General features: G+C 41.1%; 1 protein-coding gene across 9 annotated transcripts in view; it reads right to left on the reverse strand.

The window, feature by feature from the left end:
• Window positions 1–23,776, reverse strand: part of BTRC (beta-transducin repeat containing E3 ubiquitin protein ligase) — a 125,986-nt gene that overhangs the window by 70,419 nt on the left and 31,791 nt on the right. For 7 of the 9 annotated variants that reach the window (XM_042019187.1, XM_042019182.1, XM_042019186.1 and 4 more), the window contains one exon: window positions 5,788–5,865. The exons of 1 other annotated variant lie outside the window; for it this stretch is intronic. In XM_042019187.1, the coding sequence (XP_041875121.1) occupies window positions 5,788–5,865 (78 nt within the window). Of the gene's footprint in view, window positions 1–5,787; window positions 5,866–20,484; window positions 20,552–23,776 lie in introns of those variants that run through there. One more of the 9 variants, XM_042019188.1, reaches the window with a different exon arrangement.

Consider the following 23,776-nt stretch of genomic DNA (forward strand, 5'->3'; position numbering starts at 1 on the left):
ACATCTTGTTGGGCCCATTGTTCAAAATCCCCCAGGATTTTCTTTTCCTAATAGCTACTTGCTGATTTTTAAACCCTTAAATCTTTCATTTTATAAGGCATATCATTAAGGGAAGATGGCAGCCAAGTGATTTTTCTTTCCATTGACAATTTGTGACATTTTTCCAGCAGCGCGCAAGGTGTTGAAAACCTGGCAGCTGTTACCTCCCGGGATGAAGATCCTTTTTTATCCTCCCTTGACAGTTTAACTCAATGGGTCAGCACCTTTAAAGACTGCAAAGTACCACTGAAGTGGATGGAGGCTTGAATTACTGCTCCCTCCCTAATCAATGTAAACCCTCACTGCAGGTGAAACTCTTCATCTATAGAGGTGCACGGGGGAGGAAAATGTAATGCCCTGAGCCAGATGGTTTTCATCTTGTTTTTTAAAGAAGAAAGGAACAAGCTAACAAGGGGACAGCTACTTTTGTTAGCTTCTTGGCCTCTCTCATGGCTTTGGATCCCCAGGGTTCCAGCCACACAAGAGAAAGAATACAGAAAAACATAAACACTTAAAGAAATATAACTAGGGGGCTGGCAACATGCTGCTTTCAAAGAGCTGGGAGCCCTGTTCAGCGCTTTATTTATCACTGCCCACGTTCTTCGGATGGTAAGTGGACATGGACACAAAGGGCAGGGGGGAGCAGACAACACTTGCAATTTACTCAATTACAGAGGAATGCAGCAATGCGGCGGGGTGACAGATTCCTATTAGCACTAATGCTGAAAGAGCCCAGTGGCCTTTCCGCCACAAGGCAGCATTCCCATTGTAACAGACTCCAGCACATCCCGCTTTGGATAGCTTTTTAACACACATTAAGCGTCACAAAGGAATGGAAATTATTCTTTTGTTGTTGTTGTTTGAGAATAATAAGTAAAAAAGATTAAAAAGAAAGAATAATCTTGCAAATAAAGCTAAGGGTGTACCTCTAGCAATTTCAGGGGGCTTTTCAATCAGCAACTACTTACTACCAAGCATTGTGTAAAAGATGAGGTAACCAGAATAACTTTATAGACTAGGACTGCCCTGCCTCAACCAGCTCTCCAACAGAAGGCAAATCTGAAATGCAGTATCTTCCCCAAAGTGATGGAGGGAGCTGAAGGACCCTCTCTTCCTCCACACCAGGCAACCTTCCTCAACAGTCAAGAAGAGGGCTTCAATTTTTCACAGCAGAAACACTTTTGCGGAGGAGAAACGTGCCTGGAGGGGAGCCCTAAGCAGTGGGACAAGGCTGCCAGCTGAAAGTACAGTGCTAATGGTTGCTACTTCTTGTTTTCCCTTTGCTCTACCTTCTTCAGCCGCTTTCTGCTTCTCACGGTTTTCTTGAGTACTGGCTTTAAACTCTTAAGATCAGACTGTGCCTATTTTAACTTTGAAATAGCGCCCAGAGCATGTTTTAGGTGCTACATGTAATTTTAGAAAATTATCTCAAATCTGTAAGAGTGAATTGAGGTAATATTCTGTGCCAAAACCATAAGAGGAAGAATTCTTGAAAATGCTAAGGGGCTTGTCTGAATGGGGTAATAGACAGGGATTTTTTTCCCCCGGACTTCCATCTGGAAGCTTGCAGAAAGACAGCAGAGTCCAGTGTGAGGTTTGCAGGCAGCCTCGCTGCTGCCAGCTTTTCCCCACAAGGCACCTTCGCCCACAGATGAACCACAGCAGCAAAAGGTACTTCATTATTGCTGCACTGAAGAGAAGGGAGGGAAGGTTTTAAACAACCAGCATTGTGCCCGTCTTCTTTAAAAACCAGCGGGGTAATCAAGTTCAGGGCAGCCCCGGACAGCTGCCCTGTGACCTATTCATGTTGACCCCCACTATTCATCACTTTCTGTAGGACTATGAGGGCAAGCTCCTGGGGAGTGACCACCACAATAGACAGATACGAGCCAACAATAATACAGTTCCTGCAAAAAAACCAGATGGCACTGCAATAAATTTACAAATCTGCATTCATGGCTCTGTTAAAAACACCCAGAAGCTAAAAGGCTGGAGGGGCCCCCAGAGAGCTTCCCCTTCCCAGTTTCTAAAGGCCGGCTCTCTCCCCAAGACTACTGAGCTCATGTTCTTCATAAATGAAGGATGGAGACATAGCCCTTAAAATAACAAATGGCTGACCTAATCAATCTAGTGTTTGGGTCTAACACTAAATGATAGGCACTGAAAACTAATTATGGTTTTTGGCAAGGAAGTTGAATTAAAATGGAAACACACAGGTTAAAAACGCACTGAAGCATTTGCGAGTCCCTTTGAAAGGGCAGCACACACACACACACACACACGCTCACATGCAGGGCTTGAAACAGGAACCTGATTCAATAACTCATGCATTTATTTTTAAAATGAATCAGATTAGTCCCATGTGTGACCTGCCGGTCCATCTGTATGAGCTGGACTTAATGGGCACTCTTCTCATACTTACTTCGGTTTGAAGTATGAGAGAGATAAATTTAGTTTAATTTTCAACAGATCAAGCTATCCATTTTCCAAATGGACCATCTGGATCAGCCTATTAAAATTAATTTATAACTTTGCAGTGTGAAAATTCGTTTGTTAGCTTAAATAAAGTTGCCAAAAACTTTTGCCACTTGTCATTGTTTTTTTCTGGTCTGTTTTCATACTACGATTTTCTGTTTATCCCTTCAAAATTTAATTTTGTCAGATCAAGCACTCAACAAAAACTGAATGTCTGCATCCATATTCCAAAGTCTGTCATAGCTTAGATCTTTTCACTGTTCCAGATACCAGTGAAAGTCAAGTTCATTGCCTTTTTCTGTTTCCCAGTGCTAATCTCCATGTCTCTTCGGCCTTGCTGCCCCCACATGCACCCAACAGCGGCCGTGCTTTCCACTTCCAGCAATTTAAGGACACAGCCCCACTTGTTGAGACTTCTGAAGACACACTTCTCCATAAACCATTTTAATCAATAGCAAAATGACATTTCTTCTATTAAGAGTTCCATAGCACTGAGCAATGGGTGTCTTCAGCTCCTGCATACAACTTCAGATACATAAAGTAAGCATTACACCTCCTTAATACCTCCACCTTCTGGTATGTCTTTTCCATAAACCCACCTGAGAAAACACTTATGCTTAAGGCTGCATAACAGCACTGCAAACAAGGCAAGAAAAGGAAATGCACCTTTACTTAAACTTGTTAGCAGCTGAACATGTCAAGAAATCATACTTACCTTGAAGTGGTCTGATGCATCTCATTAATTTCCTAAGACTAATCAAAAAGTACTAAATATGTGGATACTTCCACTGGAAAGACCATTAAATAAACAGACTTCCCTTCTACCCACATACACTCAATTTCTCTGTGCATGTAGGCCCACGTTCCCAAATAATGAAATATTACGGGAGGAACAGAAAATACAAAACTGTTCACACAATATTTACCAAGGTAGCATCTTTCCACTGGAATGGAAGGCATTTTTTGTGTATTACTGCTTTGACAGCATTGGCAGGTCACATAATTTTGGTTCTACAAAGTATGGATAGATGTAAGACATGGCAGCCACTCTGCATACCTTTCTGTAGGAGATGCAGATCTTTCCAGTAGGTATTACTCATTGATTGGGAGTATTTAGGGACATGGCTAAATATGTGTCCGACTTCAGGAATGAGAGCTGGAAAACTCCCCACTGCTCCTGGAGAAGAGGAGCAGAGAAGAGGAGCAATCTGAGCTTTCAAAATGCTCAGACAGCTTTATTTATATCTATGTAAAGAACCAGAATTCCTTCCATAACAGACAAAAAATCATGGACCACCACCTCCTATGATCTAGACAAGAGGGCACCTGCTTTAGACTAAGACTGCATCCTGAATTTATCTACAAAGACTGTTCCCAGCACAAAGTCCCCAGATAGCAGTAGAAGACCCAAGGATTTTGTCCTGCATCTGTCACTGTAAAGACTGGACACAAAGATGGAGACTGATACAACGTCTCAACAATACTGTGCAACACAGCCAACCATCTTCAGTGTAAACAATGTCCATTAAATTCTTTCCAATATGAAATCTCGGGACACTACAAGTGGTTTTTTAGTTGTATTCCTGGTATCTACTTGATTATGATGAATTGTGGGCCTGAGGGAAAAGACAGCTTTCCTGTGACACTAAGAATACTTCTACAGATTGAAATATAACAAGATGGAAACCCAATTCAAGAAACTGTACCTTCCTCATCTGTATAATACAGTTTGTAAATATCCGTTTCCTCAATCAATAATCATGAGGAAGGACTCAGTGTGATGAGAAGACACACAAAATAAGTAACTCATGATCCTTCTTATTTAACATCTCTTACTATTAATCTTTTCTTGAAGAAGAGACATATGCCTCTTCTTGCTGAACCTGAAAGCTTGCCATTGATAACATAATTCTAAGATTAAAAACCCCTGATTTTCTGGCATGCTGGGGACCTTGTTTCCTATCCTGGGGATACACAGCAGGGACCTAGTAGCTTTGCCCTCCTCCTCCAGCTCTTGTTTGTTGTTGAATGCCAGAAACAGTTTAAGTTTCATCTAACATATTTAATCAATTCTGCAAGATAATCCTTCTCAGCAATAAGTGGGACCTCAGCCATTATGCCAGCATATTGCCTCATGTCTAGAAGACTTATATGGACTACATCTGTTAGATGGACCTGTCTTGGTCACATGTATGTGGTCCCTTACATGACACCTCCTCCCACAAAATCAAACACTCCTAACACAATGCATTATTAAAACACAAAAAAAACCCCTCCAAACAAACCATGCAAAACCAACAACTGAGCACAAGTGCACTGTATCAAAAAGATACTTCTTCCTTTACTGTGGTTCTGACCCACAACTTCTCCTGGAAATAGCAGATGTGGGGCAGGATTGTGCCATCTTATTCCTCTGCCTGAGACTGCTGCTCCTGTGGCTGAGATGCAGAAGGAAATGTAATAATTCTTCAGCTGCTGCAATCTGTGGCCTGGGGTATTCACTGAAGTCACATTCACCAATGGTTTCACTCTGATTCACCGGCCAGCAACCTCAGGCAGCTAAGGCATGGACATAATTTTCCTTCTGCTGCCTGAAGGTTGCAGTGGGGAAAAAGACCAAGGTGAAAATGGACCAGAAATCACTAAACCAAACTTAAAATTTCCCAGAAAGCACATGCCAGACTCCCTCTGTTGGCCATGGGGATTAAAAAAATGAATTATTTTGAATTGGTAAGAGATTTGCTTTACTATATATAAAAGACAAAGAAATAATGTTTTATTAGACCACCCTTTCTCTTTTTTACCCATTAGTCATTTATATGAATGTAAAAGAAACAAGAACGGGTCATTTTTCAGGTTATTAACCTGGATATCACCTCCAAGAAAGTTTGCCTTCAAGGGCAGTAAAAAGCTTAATTGTTGTAGAACATTTTGAGAGTCTTGATCTGAGGCAAGGCAAAATATACTACAAACAAGACAGGAACAATTACAGAAGAAAAGGCTGAAGAGGGCTTGATGAACACCAAAAGGAGAAAGGTAAAACTAGAGTCACAGCTGACTGAACTATACTGAAGCATGTATTTCTTCAGTCATCAAACACCCCTGAATGCTAAATCCTTGTGTCTGATTTTCCTGGGTACAATTGTGACTTGCTCAGACTTCAAAGAAGAAAACACTTGCATGAGCACAAGCCAGACTTCAGCTTCCAGAAGCATTTAAGGATTCAAATAGCTAGAAAGTTTTATCACATTTTTAAAGAGACTGATCACATACCTGTCTAAGTGAATTCTTCTCGGGAATGATCTTCCTAGGGGGCTCATCATTATTACAGTCTTCTCTCTCAGAGGAATTCTGTGAAAGAAAGTAAGCTTTAATTCAGTTCTTATCCCTAATATTACTCTGGGAGGAGAAAAGAAACAATACTTTTCCTACATAGGCTGTAGTACTTTACACATACACATACTGGAGGCTAACTTGTACTTTTATGCCAAACAGCTCGTTATGGCAGAGAAAGAATTTCTTGTCCTCAACACAACAATGCACCACTGTGTAGGTATCTACTGAAGAAGCCCGTGCTTTAGGGATTTATTCTGAAACTACCAGTAACAGCCACTTTGAAAAGCTGAAATGGTGGTTGCATCAGCATGGCAACATCGGTACTCCTGAAAACCCCAGAATAACCATTTACAACAGTGAAACCTGTTGAAAACAAGAGGCTGTTAATGGGTACAACTGTTGTTCTCTGTGCCCCTATATTTTTAATCTGCCTAACAATTACTAATTGCACTGAGTCTGCTTGGCTGCTTAAAATCATAGAGAAATTATGATGGAGCTAAATTCTTGTGAAAGAGGTTGTCAGGAGATGCGACCCAAAAAACGCCCAAATATTGTGTAGGTAGTGTATGATAATACAGCTGTTTTCCTCTCCGGCCCCCTGACTCCACATACATGTACAATTTCTAGAAACACTGATGCTCCAAAATGTAAGCTGTCACCTCCAAAAAAAAAATCAGTAAGACAAGACAACGTAGACAAGAAATACAAGGGCTTTTCCAGCATGAGTAAAAAATATAACCAGGAAACTTTTTCCTGCTAATGTCATGATTAAAACCAAATATTTATTGGTTTAAAGAGAAACTATAGTTGTATCAGGACATGAAGAGTCTCTTGCAAATGTTTGGTTGAGAACTACTGGATACAGTGGGAAGAATCCTGACCTCACTGCCAAAGTCAGCTACTCTGGAAGGCAGCGTTCCTTTGCATGGGTTCAGCTACTGCATTGGGGGAGAAATGACAGCCAGCTTTGGGGGAATCCCACACACACATCTAAAATCAGTTGGATCACCACAGTATTCACAGCCTTAGGCCACACTTCCACACATTCAGTAGTGAGCAACTAAACAGGTTTTAAAGAGATACAGAAAAACTGTGTAGGGAGAGCTCTGCCAGGAAAGGGGTGGTTTTCCAGTTACTTGCAGACAAGCTCTGGACCACGTCTATTACAGCAGAAGTTTGCATTCTGTACCTGTCCCCCAAATAACCTGTCCTTTGCTGAGCATGGCTCTGCCTGGCTTCTCACAGAGACAGCTTCCAGCCCAACACCTCAGGAGACAGAAGTGGCATCTGTTGGCAGAGGAGGAGCGGGGCCCTGCGAGCAGTGGCAGCGCAGGGCCAGCAGCAGGCACGGCAGCTGCGGGAAGCCGTCAGCCGAGCAGAGCGTGTGCCCACTGCAGTGCTGCGTGATCCGGCAGCAGCGGGGCAGCGCGGGCTCGCTGCTCCGGGCAACGGGGAGGAAAGCGACAGCCAGGACACAGGGCAGGGGCAGAAGCTGTTTGCTGAGAAATGGCAGATAAGGGGTTGGAGGGAGAGGAGCACAACAGTAAAACCGTACTTGGGATGTCGTAAACTGGTCAGGAGTAAATCAAGGCTTGCAGACCAACTACTGATTTTTATTTTTTAATTTTTTTTTAAACAAGATATAGAACTTGTAAGGCACCATGACATTTGGGATGCTGTAACCAGGGTTTTATAATGGAAATCAATCCTAAACAAGCCTGATAAATCACTGTAAGAGATGACCTTTTTAAAGTTTTTGTATGAGGTCTCAGTCAGGACCAAGTTATTACATTAAATCCTGCTTTGAAAGAACTGAGATCATAAAAACATACGAGCTAGAATCGCATATATACAAAAAGGAAGGTCAGACATCAAAGCTGCTCTTTTCTGCTCATGAAATTTAGTTTAGTAAGTGGTTCGTTCAAGTTAGGATTTTAATTTTTGTGCTTTGGGAAAAAAAACCCCAAAACGCCAAGAGTGAAAACCGTAAGAACCTGAGGTGAGTTACTACAGATTTCCAGGAAATGCATTTTGTTGTGGCTGCAGGGTGAAGAGGTTGTTTACTACTTCTGGATGTATTTTCAACATCCACCCCCTTCCCTACAGTAAGTGTCAGAATGACTTCCCTTTCGAAATAATCTCTCTACAGCAGTGAAATCTTGCATTCTTCTCACCTTTCAAAGCCACTAAGGATCCTCCCCCACACAAACATCAAAAAGCAGGAACTGCTGATGAACTGTCAGCCCTTATTTTGAAATTTCTAGTTACTGCAAAGCTTCAAGTTATCTACTTTTTCTTTAAGCTGAGCATCTAATTTTAAGAGCAAGCAGAGGACCATTTTGCATTCATTATCTTTATAGGTGGCAAGGCTAAGAGGTTGGCTGAACAAAGACCAGACAAAGACTGCCAAGTGCATATGGTGGTTCACAGCTTGGCGTCTCACCATTCTACAGCACCAACACAGCAGCTCCGATAGCAGACTATTAAAGAGGAGCGCTGCTCATGCACTTTTGTCGGCAAGTGAGTTACGCTTGGTGAAGACAGAATGACTGGAAAGCATTACACTTAAGAAAAAGCACAGATGTTTATAACTCCCGCTCATTTCTCAGGAAAAGGAAACCTATCAATCCAGGTGCAGGTACAGGAACCCGCATATTTCAGGACTAACTGTAGCTGCATGGAAGTGAATTTCACTTGACAGGGCAACACTTATCCATGGCCAAGGGAAGAGCATAACGTAATCGACTGAAACGGTACATCTATATATTTCTCCTTGCTGAACAAGGTGGGAGGAGGGATAAACATGTGCGAGGTCAGGATAAGGTTTGTCTCAGCAGGACTCCAGCAATGCTCTCGGCCACAGGAGAGGCAGACAAAGGGAAGAACCGCTCTGAGCACCCTCTCGTGGTTACTGAAATGCAAGTCCCGGGCACAGACCTGGAAAGAAGCATTTGGTATCCAGACGGTAAGTTGGGTGTACTCACTGGGAATATTAAAGAACTGCAGCAACTGTACTTCATACATAGTAGGGGAACGATGGAATTTGTTGGGGGGAAAGAAGCAAAGAAAACCAGTGCATATAGAAAGCTGAAAAGCCATACAAACTCCCTTCCATCAAGGCAAATTTTTACTTCCCGCAGGTAAGCCTTCCTCCATAGACTAAAGCTGGGCTGGCTAAAAGTGTTTGCACTTGCATGCAAGGGTCTCTTCTTTTGAACAAATACAGGCAAGATTAGATGCTGAAGTCTCCAAAGCACCCCCTCTTTCCACAGACAGTTAATTTTTTTTTTTTTTGCCCAAGGTCACACAATGACAGTGGAAGTACTGAGAAGAGAAGTCAGGAAACCCAAGCTCATAGTTCTTGTAACCTTGAAAATTTCTCTCTAACAGGAGATTCCTGCAAAGGGGCTCTGCCTTCCATAGCTCATTTTTCCTAAAATGGCTACTGCCTGTAATGAGATCCTTTTAAATCTGATTTGCATTTAAAACTTCAGCCTGTAATTAACAGAATATAACTCCATGGCAGGTTGTCTTAAAGACCACTACGAAATTATTACTATTTAACTCTCCCCATGAAGCCTCCTCCACCACTAAACGCAACATGCTACAATGCATACGAAATCCCCAGACTGAAGCATTTGACAGGAGATGACATGCAGTATTTTGTGTACACAACCCAGCAAAACACTGCTGGGAATGAGATATAATACATGGAGAAATGCACTCCCAGGGACTACCAATTGGGTAGAGCTACCTTCAGTACCGCCTCACTCGTCGTGGTGGAAATCAAACCCCTGCCAACTGGGGGAGGCTTTCTTTGATGCTGTTCTGCCCTGCACTAATTATAAAAGAGTACAGACACAGCCTTTTTTCCAAGTGTGTGGAGGTGGGGGTGGGGGAGAAGCGTGTGTCTATGTGAAGAGCACAACTATTTTTTATGCTTTCAAATTCTTAATCCTGTTTGGAGCTGTCAGTGGGGGTTAATGGAAGCCTTGGATAGGAGAATTCCAATCTGGTTGGCAGATGGATAGGTTGGTTATAGCTGCATAACTATGTCTTGCCTGCAGGCACAATTCAGAACACTGTTAAAGCAATATAAAGTCTCTGTCAAGCTGAACCATTTGGATCAGTAGCAAGGAGAAATAATAATAAAAAAGGAGTTCATTTCTGGGCCTTGCGCGTTTATGCTAGTATGCAGAAACTGATTAATTGTCATCGTGTGCTGGTCTGCTATACCTCGGATTTCTACTTCTGGAGTAGATTTTGCATGCTAATATAATCATTCTCCCTCTTGAGACATTAGCAAATAATCAAATGAAAAACAGGATCATAATTTACTGAGATTCGGGCAATTCTCTATGCAAATTTGACTTGTTATTGCTGCTGCCTCGTTAATCTGAATGCCTTTGACAAACTCCTTTGATTTATGAACTCATGACAACTCCAATGTGTATATATTTTGCTAGATTGACATTATCATTAAGAGTGGGTGGACTGAGCTCACATGAATGGCTGATTTTATTCGCTGGTGTCTGCTGCTCAACAGCTGAGCATCTCCTTCTCACAAAGCCCCTGAGCGCCAGGCTCTTCCCATCTACCCATCCATTCATCATCTCGATGTTAATTGGCCCAGGCTTTAAGCAAATTTTCAACACGATTTAAAGGCACGATGACACTGATTACTGACCCTCTGCCATACGGTGCCTATTGATTAACCTGACAGAGATGATGAGCTTGAGGGAAACTAGGTGTGTGTGGACCTCGGGGAGGGGAAAAAAATAATATATTGTTTATGCAGGCAAAACACTTGTCTTTATCCCAAAGGCCAGAATTTGTGCTGCACTGGCCCTTAAAACACACTATTGCTTTAAACACCTGCATACAATACAGAAAATGCTTGCTTGCTTGCTGTGGAAAAATGATTACAAATTTGATGTCATGTGCAGTCTGTATTTTAATCGAGTTCCCTGATAAATAGACCCCCTCAAGCCAATCAAGTCTCGCTCCAGCCATTGCGTGAGTATACATCAGTTCAAACAGAAGCCTGGGCAGGGTGTGCTTTTTAGTGGTATCAGCAGATCCAACTGCATGTAGGAAATCTACTTGGGTATTTTAGGTCTCTAAGCAAATAATACAGTGGGAACACAGTGTGCAGTTACAGTAGAGTAAATGTTTCAAGGGCAAACTGGATGCCAGACATAGCTGTCTCAGTATTTCTGCTGCCACATTAAAATAGATGCTTTAGCACACACCAGTGAAGTAGTGCATTTCTCCTTTTCCAGTGCAAACTGTTGATACAACCTGACCCTCAAGCTCCTAAGTACATTGAATGAACACAGCATTTTATCAGAAATTGAAAATAACTGACATCCTTTTTCACATTCCTGGAAGTGTCCCTGCTCTGCACTCGGTCCTCCTCACCAAGGACAGAAGGGTACTCTTTCAGTCAAGAGGGAGCCACTGAATAAAGAGGTACATCAGCATTCTGTCTGCAGACTGGTGCTGTATGAAAGGAAAAGGAAGCAGAAGGCCTGTTTAACCCCTGCCCAGCCCCGGGTTAAGTCCGTCAGTCAGGGCGCACTCTTCTCCTCCCAATTCAAGTCAGCAGCCTGCCAGAAGTCAGGATGTTCCTCTTCTTTAGGAGGGGGGAATTCTGGCAAAAAAGGGTATTGCTCCAAGATTCTGCAAAGTTAGTTGTCTTGCAGAAAACAGGACAAAGCATCATCAGGTAAAGGTACGGCGAAATTAGCTGTAATTGCCTAATGCTGATGTCAGTCAGAGAGGACTGAAAAGAGAGAGAGATGTGTGGAAGTAAGTGCCAGTCTAAGACTAGAGGCACATAGAAGTCTTATGTTCCCTTTCCAATAACCTCTGTAAGTGATAGATGAGTCCAAGCCCATTGTTATCGTTAAGGGACTGTCAGCATCCTCATTTTATAAATGCTGTCTGTCAGTTTATAAATATCTCAGCCATTTCAAACAGTGCTAGGATGAATCCTGGCATAGCCAGTGTCAGCCTGAAGCAGTATTACTGTTAAAAAAAATAAGTGTCTAATATACACTAAAAACATGTAAGGATAGCTTCTCCTTTTTTTCCTATCATGAGGCCCAAGACATTCAAATTCACACCTATTTGGCTAGTCACTAAAATATATAAAACCAGTCCTTAGGATTGGTAATGTTCTTTGAGAAGAACAAGTATGAAAGCTGCAAGTTTGAAGGCAATTCTCTGCTCTTCAGTAGATAAAACAAAAATGACAGCTATAACACACAGGGAGATCCACAACAATGAAAATGCAGAGATAAGTACCAGACCCCATTCCTCCTTGGCATTTTCTGCACTGAACATTCACTGAGATGAGATCCTTTTAGAGAACACCATAAATTGCAATGTGTAGGCACAAGGGGGTGACTTCAGCCTGGAATGAAGGCACAGACAAGTTTCCCAGCTCTTACAAGTTTAAAGTTAAATGGTACTTTTGCAAGGGGCTTTGGCTGAGCATCAGAAAGATGGAAGGAGAGGGCAGAGAATCTGCAGCCTGCCTTGCACTGACTGATAGCAGAAAAAGAAAGGGAATAAACTAAAAAGGCCTTCCAGTTCAGTGCCTGCTTTACAGACTGGCATGCATGTGTCTATCCTGTTTATTATATCTATTATCTTGTTAGCTGCCCAGAATCATGGCGCTTTTTTTCCCTCCAATACCTTTATAAACGCCCCGTGATGGAGACTTCATCCCCACCTGGAACATTTACAAGTTGAAATTTATGCCCAAGCAGCTCAGGTACCTACTATAACTTAAATTCTTAAAACTGAATCTCTGACAGAGAAAATGGGGCAGTACAACACTACCCCTCCAACCAGATACATACATGCATGTTCACACAAGTCCTAATTTGGTCTGCCTCAGTGTTAACACTGATGATGATAACATAAGTTTCAACAACATTTTCTGCAGTTGAAAACCAGGACAAGATTCTGTTTTCACATCTGTAGAATGGATCATTCACAGTTTTCTTTATTTTTCACTCAAATCAATAACTGGAAAAAATATACATTTTCAAAGCAATGAGAATTGATAACAGAACTTCATAACATAAAGAAAAGCTTCTTATGAAGTTCTTTAACTTAGTAATTATTGGTTGGCTATAAAGGGTAATTTCATGGTGTGGGAAGTCAGCATTACTAGAAGGTAAATTCAGTTTACACTAAAATATCAAAAACCAGCACAAATATCAAAGATCTGATGAACAGATGCATTTCGAACAGCAAAAATCTAGTTGTAGCTAAAAAAACCCACCACCAGCCCTCTCCCCACCAAAATACAGATGCTGGGAACAAGTCATTTAGGGGGAATTTTAAAAAGCTAGCTTTACTTCATCCACATTTTTCAAGAGGTGGGGAGAGAGAGGGGGAGAGAGAGAATATGGCTAATGAGAACAGGCTTTCCATGTTTCCCAGAAAGCAGCCCTGCTTAACAGTTCTGTTCTGTGAATTTAAGAGAGTCAGCAGTGGCAAATTTGTTTTTAATATTCAAGCTTTCAAGCCTTGCAAGCTAGTTGGCCAATGGCCCTTTCTATTCCAATGTTTGTTGGTGCCTTATTTACACACATATTACATCCGGAGAGCCTTTGAATATAATTTCACGTGGATTAAGGGAAGAACATTTGCTTCTGCTAATCAGGACATCTGGTTATTTTTGTAACTCACAGACATCTGCATTAGGCAGTTCGACTTCCCCATTCCTCATAACAAGGTTAGAGCTTAGGAAGCCTCAAGGACCTCTAGCTGAATTTTATTATTTGCATTTCCTCACAGCCGGGTCTGTTTCGGAATTTCCTTTCCTAAATAGCACAAATTGATCAGCACCTTCACAGGTATACACGTTTTTATAGCTAGCACTTTCTATGCATGATTTTATAGCGTACATCTTGTACTCCAAGATTTTATGTAGTTCAAAGCTATCTACATCTTTTTAAGGAACAGAAAGCACACATTCCCAAAAAACATGGATGAAACCATCCAATTAACCTTACAATACACATAATATGGGTACACTTTCAAATATTCAACCAGATCACCTACGTAAGACTAGTGTCAGGACTTGTTCTGAATCTTACTATCTCTGTGCTTTGGTTTGCCTCTTCCTAGTGACTTACCCTTGTGTATCTGCTCATCACATTGAGCAAATCAATATTCTTCCCTTTCTACAGGACAACATTAATAATTTCTACAAGCTTTCAAATTCATGTTAAAATTCCTTTATAACAGTTTCAGCCAGGATTAAATTTCTCTGCCAAACTGCGGAATTGTGCCACACATGCTTCAGGAAGAAGGATTTTGCATGCAACAGAAGCCTTTTAGAGAAGAACTGAATCAATCCAGGCTTGGCTCTCACTTCTTTGTTGCTTTTATTTTGCTACATTCCTTCCACAAAAATTAATTTTCAACACTCATCCCAGAGTATAAAAGTACTAAAGTTTGAAATTATACACCCTTAGTTCACAGCATTCTTCCCTCCCATGCCCATGAATTGTAGGCTTTTATCAGTGATTTTGTATGCTGGAATAAGATGTTTTCTTGATTTCTTTCCCCTATATGTAAGGTGGGGGGGGGGAAAGCACAAAGTCAGCTTTTACAGGCTTGGAATATAAGCCAACATTCAAAATACAAGTCAAAAACATATTTCTAGTACTAACAAGAGTACGGATCCAGGGAGAGTTTTTAAAAACTTTTTATTTATTAAAATTCTCTAGATACAGTTTAACTTTCTTTGTACAATATTTATTACAGCTTCATCTGCATAGGAGCTGCAAGTGCTCTTAGAAACGGGTTGTAAAAGTGTCTAGCTTTGCTGTAGATTTCATGTCCTTCTTCAAGCATTATTTTCTAACTTTTTATAACACTTCTCTAAAAGAAACAATGCCATCTCACTGGTCTGACTTTAAAACCCCTTCCCCTCTCATCCCTGGTCATCACGTACACTTATTACTATAATTTCCTTTTTCCAAAACCTCACATTCTGAGCTTTCCTGTCAAGCAGACAAAATACCTCCACTTGTCATCACATCCCTTCCTCAGAGCCTGTGGCATTCTCACTCCCAAACACCTAAATCAACCACACCATCCTCATCTCGCTGTACTGCTTTATGCTTTTCTTGTTGGTTTTCCTTCCTATTTTTTATTGCAGGAAAGGGGAAAATGAGATACAAAACAAAGGCATGAAGCAAAAGTTGTCTGTCCAAAGTAAAAATGACACCATAGGGGAACAAAACTTGTTAACTTTTTAGGCACAGTTTCTCCCCCAAAGCAGCTCACTTGCTAAGAAACAGCTACTCAGTGATCTCACTGCAGTGCCAGACTGATGGGAATTCACAGCACACTGTCTACACCACCGAATGTGGAGGCACCCAGATCTTTGTCTTAAGACACTGTGAGCCAGGCGACCCTGTAGCCAAAGCTACTTGGTTCTCAACCTGGAACAGGTTCAAAGTACCTACAGTCACCATGGAGCAGTTTGGATGACATAGCTCCACCTCCCCAACGTGCCTCACAGTAGTAATTAGTCCGTACAGTCAGGCTTTGGTGCTTTTTCCAGCTTCCAAAGCTACACTATTACAAAAAGCATCAGTCACATCATTGGACTATGACGCAAATTTAGTTAGCTTCCAATACAGGGTGTTTACCTCCATACAGTGCTGTTGAAAAACCTCATTGATGATATGAAAATAAAAGGTGTGTTCGTTCAATCATATTAAGCAAAAAGAATTATAATCTTCTAATAAAAGAATCAAAAGTTACAGATTATGCACTGCACATTATAATGTTTGGCTAGCAAGCACTGCTGCCTTTTAACAGCTGCGACCCAAGAAACAAACCCTTGGGTTCTCCTGATTTGGCTGGAGCAAATTTAAATGTGGCAACACAACAGCCCCTCCTGCAACATTTAAATTTAACAGCTCACTATTAGGTTGTACTATTATAAAATAATTCCAACTCTGGAATGCCATTTTCTTGAACTAGAACAAGGAGTTACCAAGTATTATTTTAAATTTCACTGTGCTGGGTAAGGAAGAAGAGTTGGACCTGCTTTGGAGACCATCAAATGGGATGAGTAGCCAAGCAACCAAAGAAGGAAAGATAAAGACATACATAGGTTCTCACCTTCAGATACCTTGGGGCTGGCAAACATTTTGTTCCTAGAGGAAATCATACAGCTCTAGACCACCGCCTATTGAGATCCGGTAGTTGCAGCTTTTTTGCTACAACAAGAATGGCTTATTAAACCTACAGCATATCTGTTTTATTTAACTTCTTGGTGGAAAGGGGCCAGGAAAACAAAATGTACTTAAATGCTGAATTTTTTTTCCAGGCTGAATGCCTTTCATCCAGTAAGACATTCAAAGCAGTGACCCAGCAAATGGATTGAAAAAGCAATCTTCCGTCTCAGTGCCACATTATCATTCCTATTCAGTATTCTCGGTGAGATATCTCAATCAGCTGGATGTGTGTGTAAGTGACAGCGCAGCCCATTGCTGGGTTAATTAAACATTTGACTTTAACACCCTCCCCATCATTAAGCAAATAAAAACAGATAATTCAAACTGCACTTCATCCACGGGGTACACAACATACATGTCAAAATTAAGAGAGTCCAAGGCCCTCAGGGAGTTCTACTCGGGGAGGTAATCAGTTTAAATCTTATCTGGTTTATCAATTATTCTATTGATTAAAGCAGGGTGATTATACAAAACTCCCTCTTGCCACATGGGATACATGTCAGCAGAGCAGGACAACACACAGAGGCTCAAAAACGATTTAAAGAAAATACAGACAGATGAATAAGAGTCTTTTAGTACATGCCAGCAATCCATAGATGGAAAACCTGATACTTCTTTTAAACAAGTGAATTAAGTCCTTCCAAATTAGAGTGCCAATGCTTTCACCTCATCTGCTTTAAAAATCAGATCTGTATGTTGAAAGGACTATATTTTTTCATTTTAAACAGGTAATTTTTTGCTGGTATTTAAAATATGTTTTATTGATACCATCCCAGAACATAACAGACACCAAACACCAGAAATTCCAGACTTTTAAACGGTATCATACTTACCTATCAGTGACTCTGAAAAAGTGGATGGAAAGGGCATTCTCTGTATTTTCACCCTCCCACATACATACATGGCATAGCCATAAGTAGAATGTTATATTTTAATGATATAAATGTGACAGATCATCTCAGACAAAAAACAAATGTGCTCTGGAGTTGTGCAGGTTTTTTGCTTTTGCAACTCTCCAAAGTGAGATATTAGCAGCTGTGGGAGCTGCCACTGCCACATACTCCTTTTCAACAAGCCCTCACAGAAAATCCCACCACAGTAGTCCTTATCACAACTCTCTTGCATGCAGCCCCACTACACAAAGCAATTCCAGTTACTTCTCATTTTTTGTTTCCAGGTGAAGACCTCTTTCTCTTCAGAGGTCTGTGTCCTGAGTTTATGATCACAGTCCCACCTTCACTGTCTCCCAGTAATATTATGTTTCAAGTTTCATCTTACCCTAAACTGGACTGTACAAGACCTTGCCCTACACATACAAAACAGGAACCTTTTAAAAACAAAACACGGGAGGCTAGTGCAAACAACAACTGGAATTTACTTCCAGAAGTTCCCTCAAAGCAGTAATTAGCAGCAAAAGAAAGCTCAGCTTTAAACCAGGGCCTTTTTTTTTCCTACAGCATGTCCTACAATCTGTTTCATAATGGTCATACTGGTAGCACAAATTACTTATTAGTCATCTAATCACATCTCAGCTCTTAACCAGGATACAGGGTATGAACCACAGCAGTCAAAACATCGACAAGCCAGAGAGCCCCAACACCTCACCAGCCAGTGCTGCTGGAGTTGCAGTCACAGGCATTTTAAGCAACAAGGACAGCTAAAAAGCAGGCCTGAGGTGTGTTCTTGCCCTTCACCTTCAGGAGGGGATTACGTGCTGCTCCACATTGGCATTGTATGTGCATCCAACCATACTTCAGCCTCTTCTCTGTAGATCTCTTTTCTTCTTTGGAAGCAAACTAGAAGCCTGTATTAGCATGCTGTATTTTGCTCTCACCACTAGAAATACTGAGGGTGCTATTTGTAATTGTATTCTTTTAAGAGGTTTGTTCTCTGCAGCTGTTTTCTGCTTGCAGTGTATTTTGTGTAATCAGCACATCATCATAAATACATTGGCTGTTCCCCCGAGGGAAGCTGTCACTGTTTAATTTACAGAACAACCTGGCCAATGTGAATTCTAACACTACAGCACTATGGCAAGAAGTTACCACACTCGGAAAAACAGGTTTCTATGAATTTTTATATCAAGAGCTGGTCCCAGGACAATTTAGTTTCTAGAAATAGATTGATTTTAAAAGCACTTTATACACTGGATGGAATAGATTCTTTCCCATTTACAGCCTCTTAAGGCAGCACCAAATTCACTCCCACATTATTTTAAAGGTGACAGTCTCACCACGACCATCTTCACTTCTGGCTTCTACCAAAAGAAGGCACTGGATATAAGTGTATTATCCTACACACCAATTCTGTGTGTGTGCCTGTTTGGGTTTTTTTAATGAACAACCACCACAACATCAATGTGTTAAGTTTGTCTTCATTTGCACAAGGGAACGTACTGTGTTGCAAGGTCAAATGTTATTATCTACATCAAAGGGTTGCTGCACAGTTTATTACTCTGAAGATGCGAGAGAAGAGCAAGGTATATTCCTGAAAGAGTACAAGCGTATGCAGCTTTATTGGCTGAATGAAGAGTTGCTTCCTTTGTTTGCTGGATATATTGTATTTTGAGAGAATAAATCACAAGGATTTTTGTAGAAGGTAGGCAAAAGGTGATGGTTGATCTTGCTGTACACAGACAACTTAGAAAATTCCACAATGGTACCAAATTATATTGGCAGTCATTTAAGAACCAGATATGAACCCTAAATAAATATTTGGGCATGATCAATGAGTTACTTGGATATTTCATTTGCAATGACTACTAGAAGCAGTCTACCTGACTACTTAGAAAAGGAGCCAAGTAGACTGAAAACCTGAATTTTTTTATTCTTATATATACACACACAAATATATTTATATATGTAAATATATAAATAAAATGCTAAAGAGAAACAACTATAAACATAAATAAAATCAGAAAAATAGAATTCCCAAAGTATAAACTTCATTGGGAATTCTCCTCAAAAAGCAACAAAAACCTGTTTCATATATTTACCAAAAAATCTGCTTTTTATTTTGAGGGGCAGCTGGTTGTTAAATAATTTTCAGTGTAACTGAAAATTATTAAAATTTCTATGTATAGCAGCAATTTTGCTAATTCTTGGTGGTAATCAGAAGCCCTGTTTAACATCACCAGACACAGGGCAAGAATACAAACATCATAAAGAATCATGCATATTACAGAGTATTTTGACAAGGAGAGTTTAGTTTTACTTAGTTTGCAGAGTATTCTAACAAATTATTTTTATATCAAATGTAAAAAAATACAAGAAACAACTATTAAAGCAAAACAAATACCATCTTGTCTCTGATAGCGGTTATGTTTATGAAAATGATCTACCAAACACAGGTAAAACTGAGTGAAAATAACTTGAGGTTTTATGGAAAAGTGAGTTTTCTGGTTATCTATAGAGGAAAGAATACAGGAAAGAGAATATCTAACTATTTTTACACACCATGTAAGTAATAGCCAACAGAAAGCAGAGGAAATAAGAAGAAACCCACCCAACAGCGTAGCAAAGTATCTCTTAAATCTATGAATTTTAAGATTTAGCAAGCGCATTTCTACTGAGAGTGTTTGGGTTCGTTCCCTGAAATTTTACATGTGTTCACATAATACCTTACTTCAAAGAAGAAATATTTCATTTTCTTCTCCATATACAGAATTAAACAGAACTATCTCTGCATATTTCCTAAGAGTGACTGAATTCTATCATTGGCTTAAATTTAGAAGCTGGATAAAAAAGTATTTCATGACTTCTCCAAATTTGTGGTAAAATTCCGTATTTGCATTTTAAAATTAAAATTATTGGTGTTATCTCTTTGCCAGTTGTGCACAAATAGGTACAACTTGATCTTACGCCACTCGCTCCCTCTGAAGCCCTCACTGCCCGTGAAGCCATCAAATCCAAAGTGATAATGGAGCGATTTACAGGGGCTAGGCTGGGTCTAAACGCACTGGACCATCTGTGACTGGTGCGAGGGGGCTGCAGCGGGGTACCCTCAGAGCCTCCTTTCTCCATAGAAAGGGACAAAGATGTAGACTTTGGAGCAGCACGGAAGAGTCGCTGAAATGTTATTTAAGTACCAGCCCCCCGCGGCTGCGGCGCCCGGCGGAGCCCCGCGGCTGCAGTTCCGGGCGCGGCCGGGGGAGCGCAGCACAGTCCGCGCCATGGCCCGGCCCCCGCCCCGCGCCGCGCCCGCGCGGCAGCGCGCACACGCACGGCCCCGTTCTAATTCAATTAGCGCAGCCTGCAACTCCAGAAAAGAGTAATTCAATTAGTGCATTGTGGAGCTCCACAATACCTCCAAGCAGATGTTCGCAATCCTGAGGAACCGGAGCTAGCTTTAAAGATACCTGTATGCCTCCAACGCGGCGCTGCATATGCCGTTTGTCACTGCGGCTTTACACACCTTCCTGACTCCTAACGAGGGAGGAAGGAAAACTCGGATGAGTTTTGTTTCGTTTTTTAAACCAAAGAGCCAAACTGCTGCTGGTGTGCTAGAGACTTTGCCCTCACCTTAGCGGGAAGAGCACATTAGTAGTAACCTGACCATCACTACCAAGGCTGAAGGAGAGGAGGCCTTGTAGCTAAGATGCAGTTTAAATTAATCATTGTGCTGGACACACTGGGGTGGTATTTCTCAATGACAGATACTGTCACACTTCTTCATACTCAGATTAAAGAGCTAATAAAAGCACATGGAACTTTTCAGGATCGATGTGGGTGCAGAACAAATGCCAATTTCTATTACTAAATATAATTACTAAATAAAATTAGAAATTTGTGACGTGCTACCAAAAAATAACCAAACTCATCCCCAGTGATCCACAAAGATAAGATTTCTTTCTAGTCCCCTTCATTTCTTTGCCACCTGAAAGGAGGAAAATATTTCTTGCTGTTGCTATTACCAAGAGCTGAGATCTTGCAGCACACCCTAGCAACTCCCTGAATTTGGTGGGCTCCCCGGCATCATGCAGCCTCTGCACAGGTTACACCACCAGACAGACAAGGCCACCAGATTTAAGGAGGGATAAATCCTAAATATGTTTAAGAAAGCTCTTCTGTAGTCACTGGGCACTTTATTTAAAGAAATCTCCAGCCAGGCTAAGTATTGTGGTCTTTCTACAGTGAAGCTCCCAAAAGTCTGAACTACAAATGGGGGCTGGAGTCAAACACAAAAATTATACGATTTGGCTTCCTTTCTGCTCCTTCTTGTATCGCCTCTCATGCCTTTATAATTGCTCCTGCCAGGTGGTAAAATGAGGAAAAACAGAAGAGACTGCTGCTGAACACCTCCAACAAGAAACTTTGCTTAAAAAAACAGGTGTCACATTGTGGCAGTTCAATATTTCATAGCCAATACAAGGAATGTGCAACAGCACTGCAACTTTAAATCTTTGCCTCCTGTGTCAGTCTATCTCCTCTCATTGTAATGCCAAAGGGAACAGCAATCAGAGTGGAGATGTTCAACGTGATAGAGGTCAGGACACCAGTGGATCAACGTACCAGAAACACGACCTTGTTTATTTTTTTCCCCAGTATTATTGTTTACAGGGTGCTTTGCTCATGTACCTTGTGGTTCTTAGCTAAAAGATGAAATTACAGCCCAGGATGAAGCGTTCAGGCACACATCCAATTTGTGTTTCCATCTCAGAAAACAAAAAGCTTCTGAGGCCCTCGGGCTGCCATTCAAACTTGGAGAGGCTGACATTTTTAACAGCATGAACCAGAGACTGGCAGAGGGAATGATCTAATGCATTTCTGACTTGTCAATCAAAGATCTCACCTCTGCTGTCTTGTAAACAGTTGGGGGCCACCTAACTACATTCACAACCAGGGCAGAGCCTGCTGCCAGCCGGGGGGTGCTGGAGCCACATGCTCTGGCTATTAGTCACCAAAATTAGGATTCTGCTTTAGAGGTGCACTGTAAACAGCCCCCGGGCAGGTTTCACACGGCCGCTGGCAGAGCGCGAGGGGCGAATACAAAGCAGCCTTAGTGTCTCCATGCTGATGGAGTCTGTGACTGGACACCCCATATCTTTCCCAATTAGAGACAGAACTATGCACACCAGCAAACACTGGCTCCGAAGCCAAACAATTCCTTTCAAATGTATGTCTCACAAACGCATTTCTGAGCATGCAGTTTGCCCACCCCAAGACTCTAGCTCTAACCTCCTGTATAACCAGAAATGATGTACTACTACTCACATTTACACTGTATTTCCAGCAATAAAATGTCAACTTCTAACAAAAAAAATGCATGAACAGGCTGAAGGAAATTTACAGACACAACTGTTTCTACCAACAGACTGACAATGTTTTTTTAACAAATACTCTGCTTTGTAACACAAAAATATAAACACTAGGAAAAAATAATGTAAAAATAATTTTTAAAATAAGTACAAAATAATAAAATAAGTAAAAAATCTCTGTCTCACAGGGACAACAGACTTCCCTCATTGCATACCTTTGACATCTTTTGCATTTTCACCTTTCTCCAAAAGTAATCTCAGTCCATAGAGGTCACGTCCACACTGCACAGCCTCAAGTACACTCCATTTGCTTCAATTTGCCTAGCACACTACACCCATGCCTTTCTCCCCAGGACAGAGCTTTTAGCCCAGACCAAGGAAGCCACACACATGCTCACTTCTGCAAAACCAAGCAGAAGCTAGTCCCCTTCACCTGACAAACCCTGATGTGTAGTTCTTTATGGCCAAGGTCTTCAGGTAAAACAAAATGTGAATTTCTGACATTCTATAGAGACACTTCTGTGTTCATCAAGATGCTGCTACCTCCACCACAAAAGTTAATCCTCCTCTTCGATTACTAGAGCCTGTTACAGAAACAAAGTTTCAGCTTTGGCAAAATAGAGCTGACAAGCAACTCTGTTCTTCTCCACTTGTGTCTAGACTCCAGACAAAGGTAGTAAAAGCACAACTCTTGTCCCAAGAAGTTTACAATCTAAAGAAGAGCTGGTATTTCTGTTGGCTGTGAATTAGGTAAAAAGGAAGAGGTGGACTGCTCTCTGCCATTACCATGATACATAAAGTCTTTGGCAAGACTTTTGAATTCCTCTTCAAGCCTCCTCATTTATAGAACAGCCTACAGAAATAAATTCTAGGAAATACTTCGGTCTTCTGCAAACCTGGAAGGATTAATACAATCATTTCCTTGGCATACTTGATGGGTGTAATTGTAAATTTGAATTTTCAAAGAGCTGCAGCATGGAAAAATATTTTAACAGGGAAAGTAATTATCTTCACATGGAAAATGTCATGAAAACAGACACCTGTTGGCACATCTAGAAGCTTCCAAAGCACAAATTTCTAAGAAGAAAGAGTATGTTCTGCATAATTTATTTTTTATTATTAAGAGAATCTACATGCAACCTAATTTTCAGTTGCTTTGCAGAATAACAGTACAGTAAAATCTGGCATCCAAGACACTGAAAATGGAATGGCTGGCCTTTTTTTCTTGTTAAAATATCCTCTTTGGCCCCTTCCCACAGTGCCTTATAGGAGTTCATGTTCCAATTTGCTGCAATCTTCCACCATGATTACTATGAAATTCAGTTACACAGTAGACTATCAGTTGCAACGCCCTTTGAGATAAAAGATGTAAAATGAACTGTTTCTAGCTCCT

Source organism: Corvus kubaryi, unplaced genomic scaffold, assembly GCF_017639235.1.
Source record: "Corvus kubaryi isolate FWS band 111438036 unplaced genomic scaffold, C.kubaryi_AGA036_p1.0 138, whole genome shotgun sequence".
NCBI classification, from domain to species: Eukaryota; Metazoa; Chordata; class Aves; order Passeriformes; family Corvidae; genus Corvus; species Corvus kubaryi.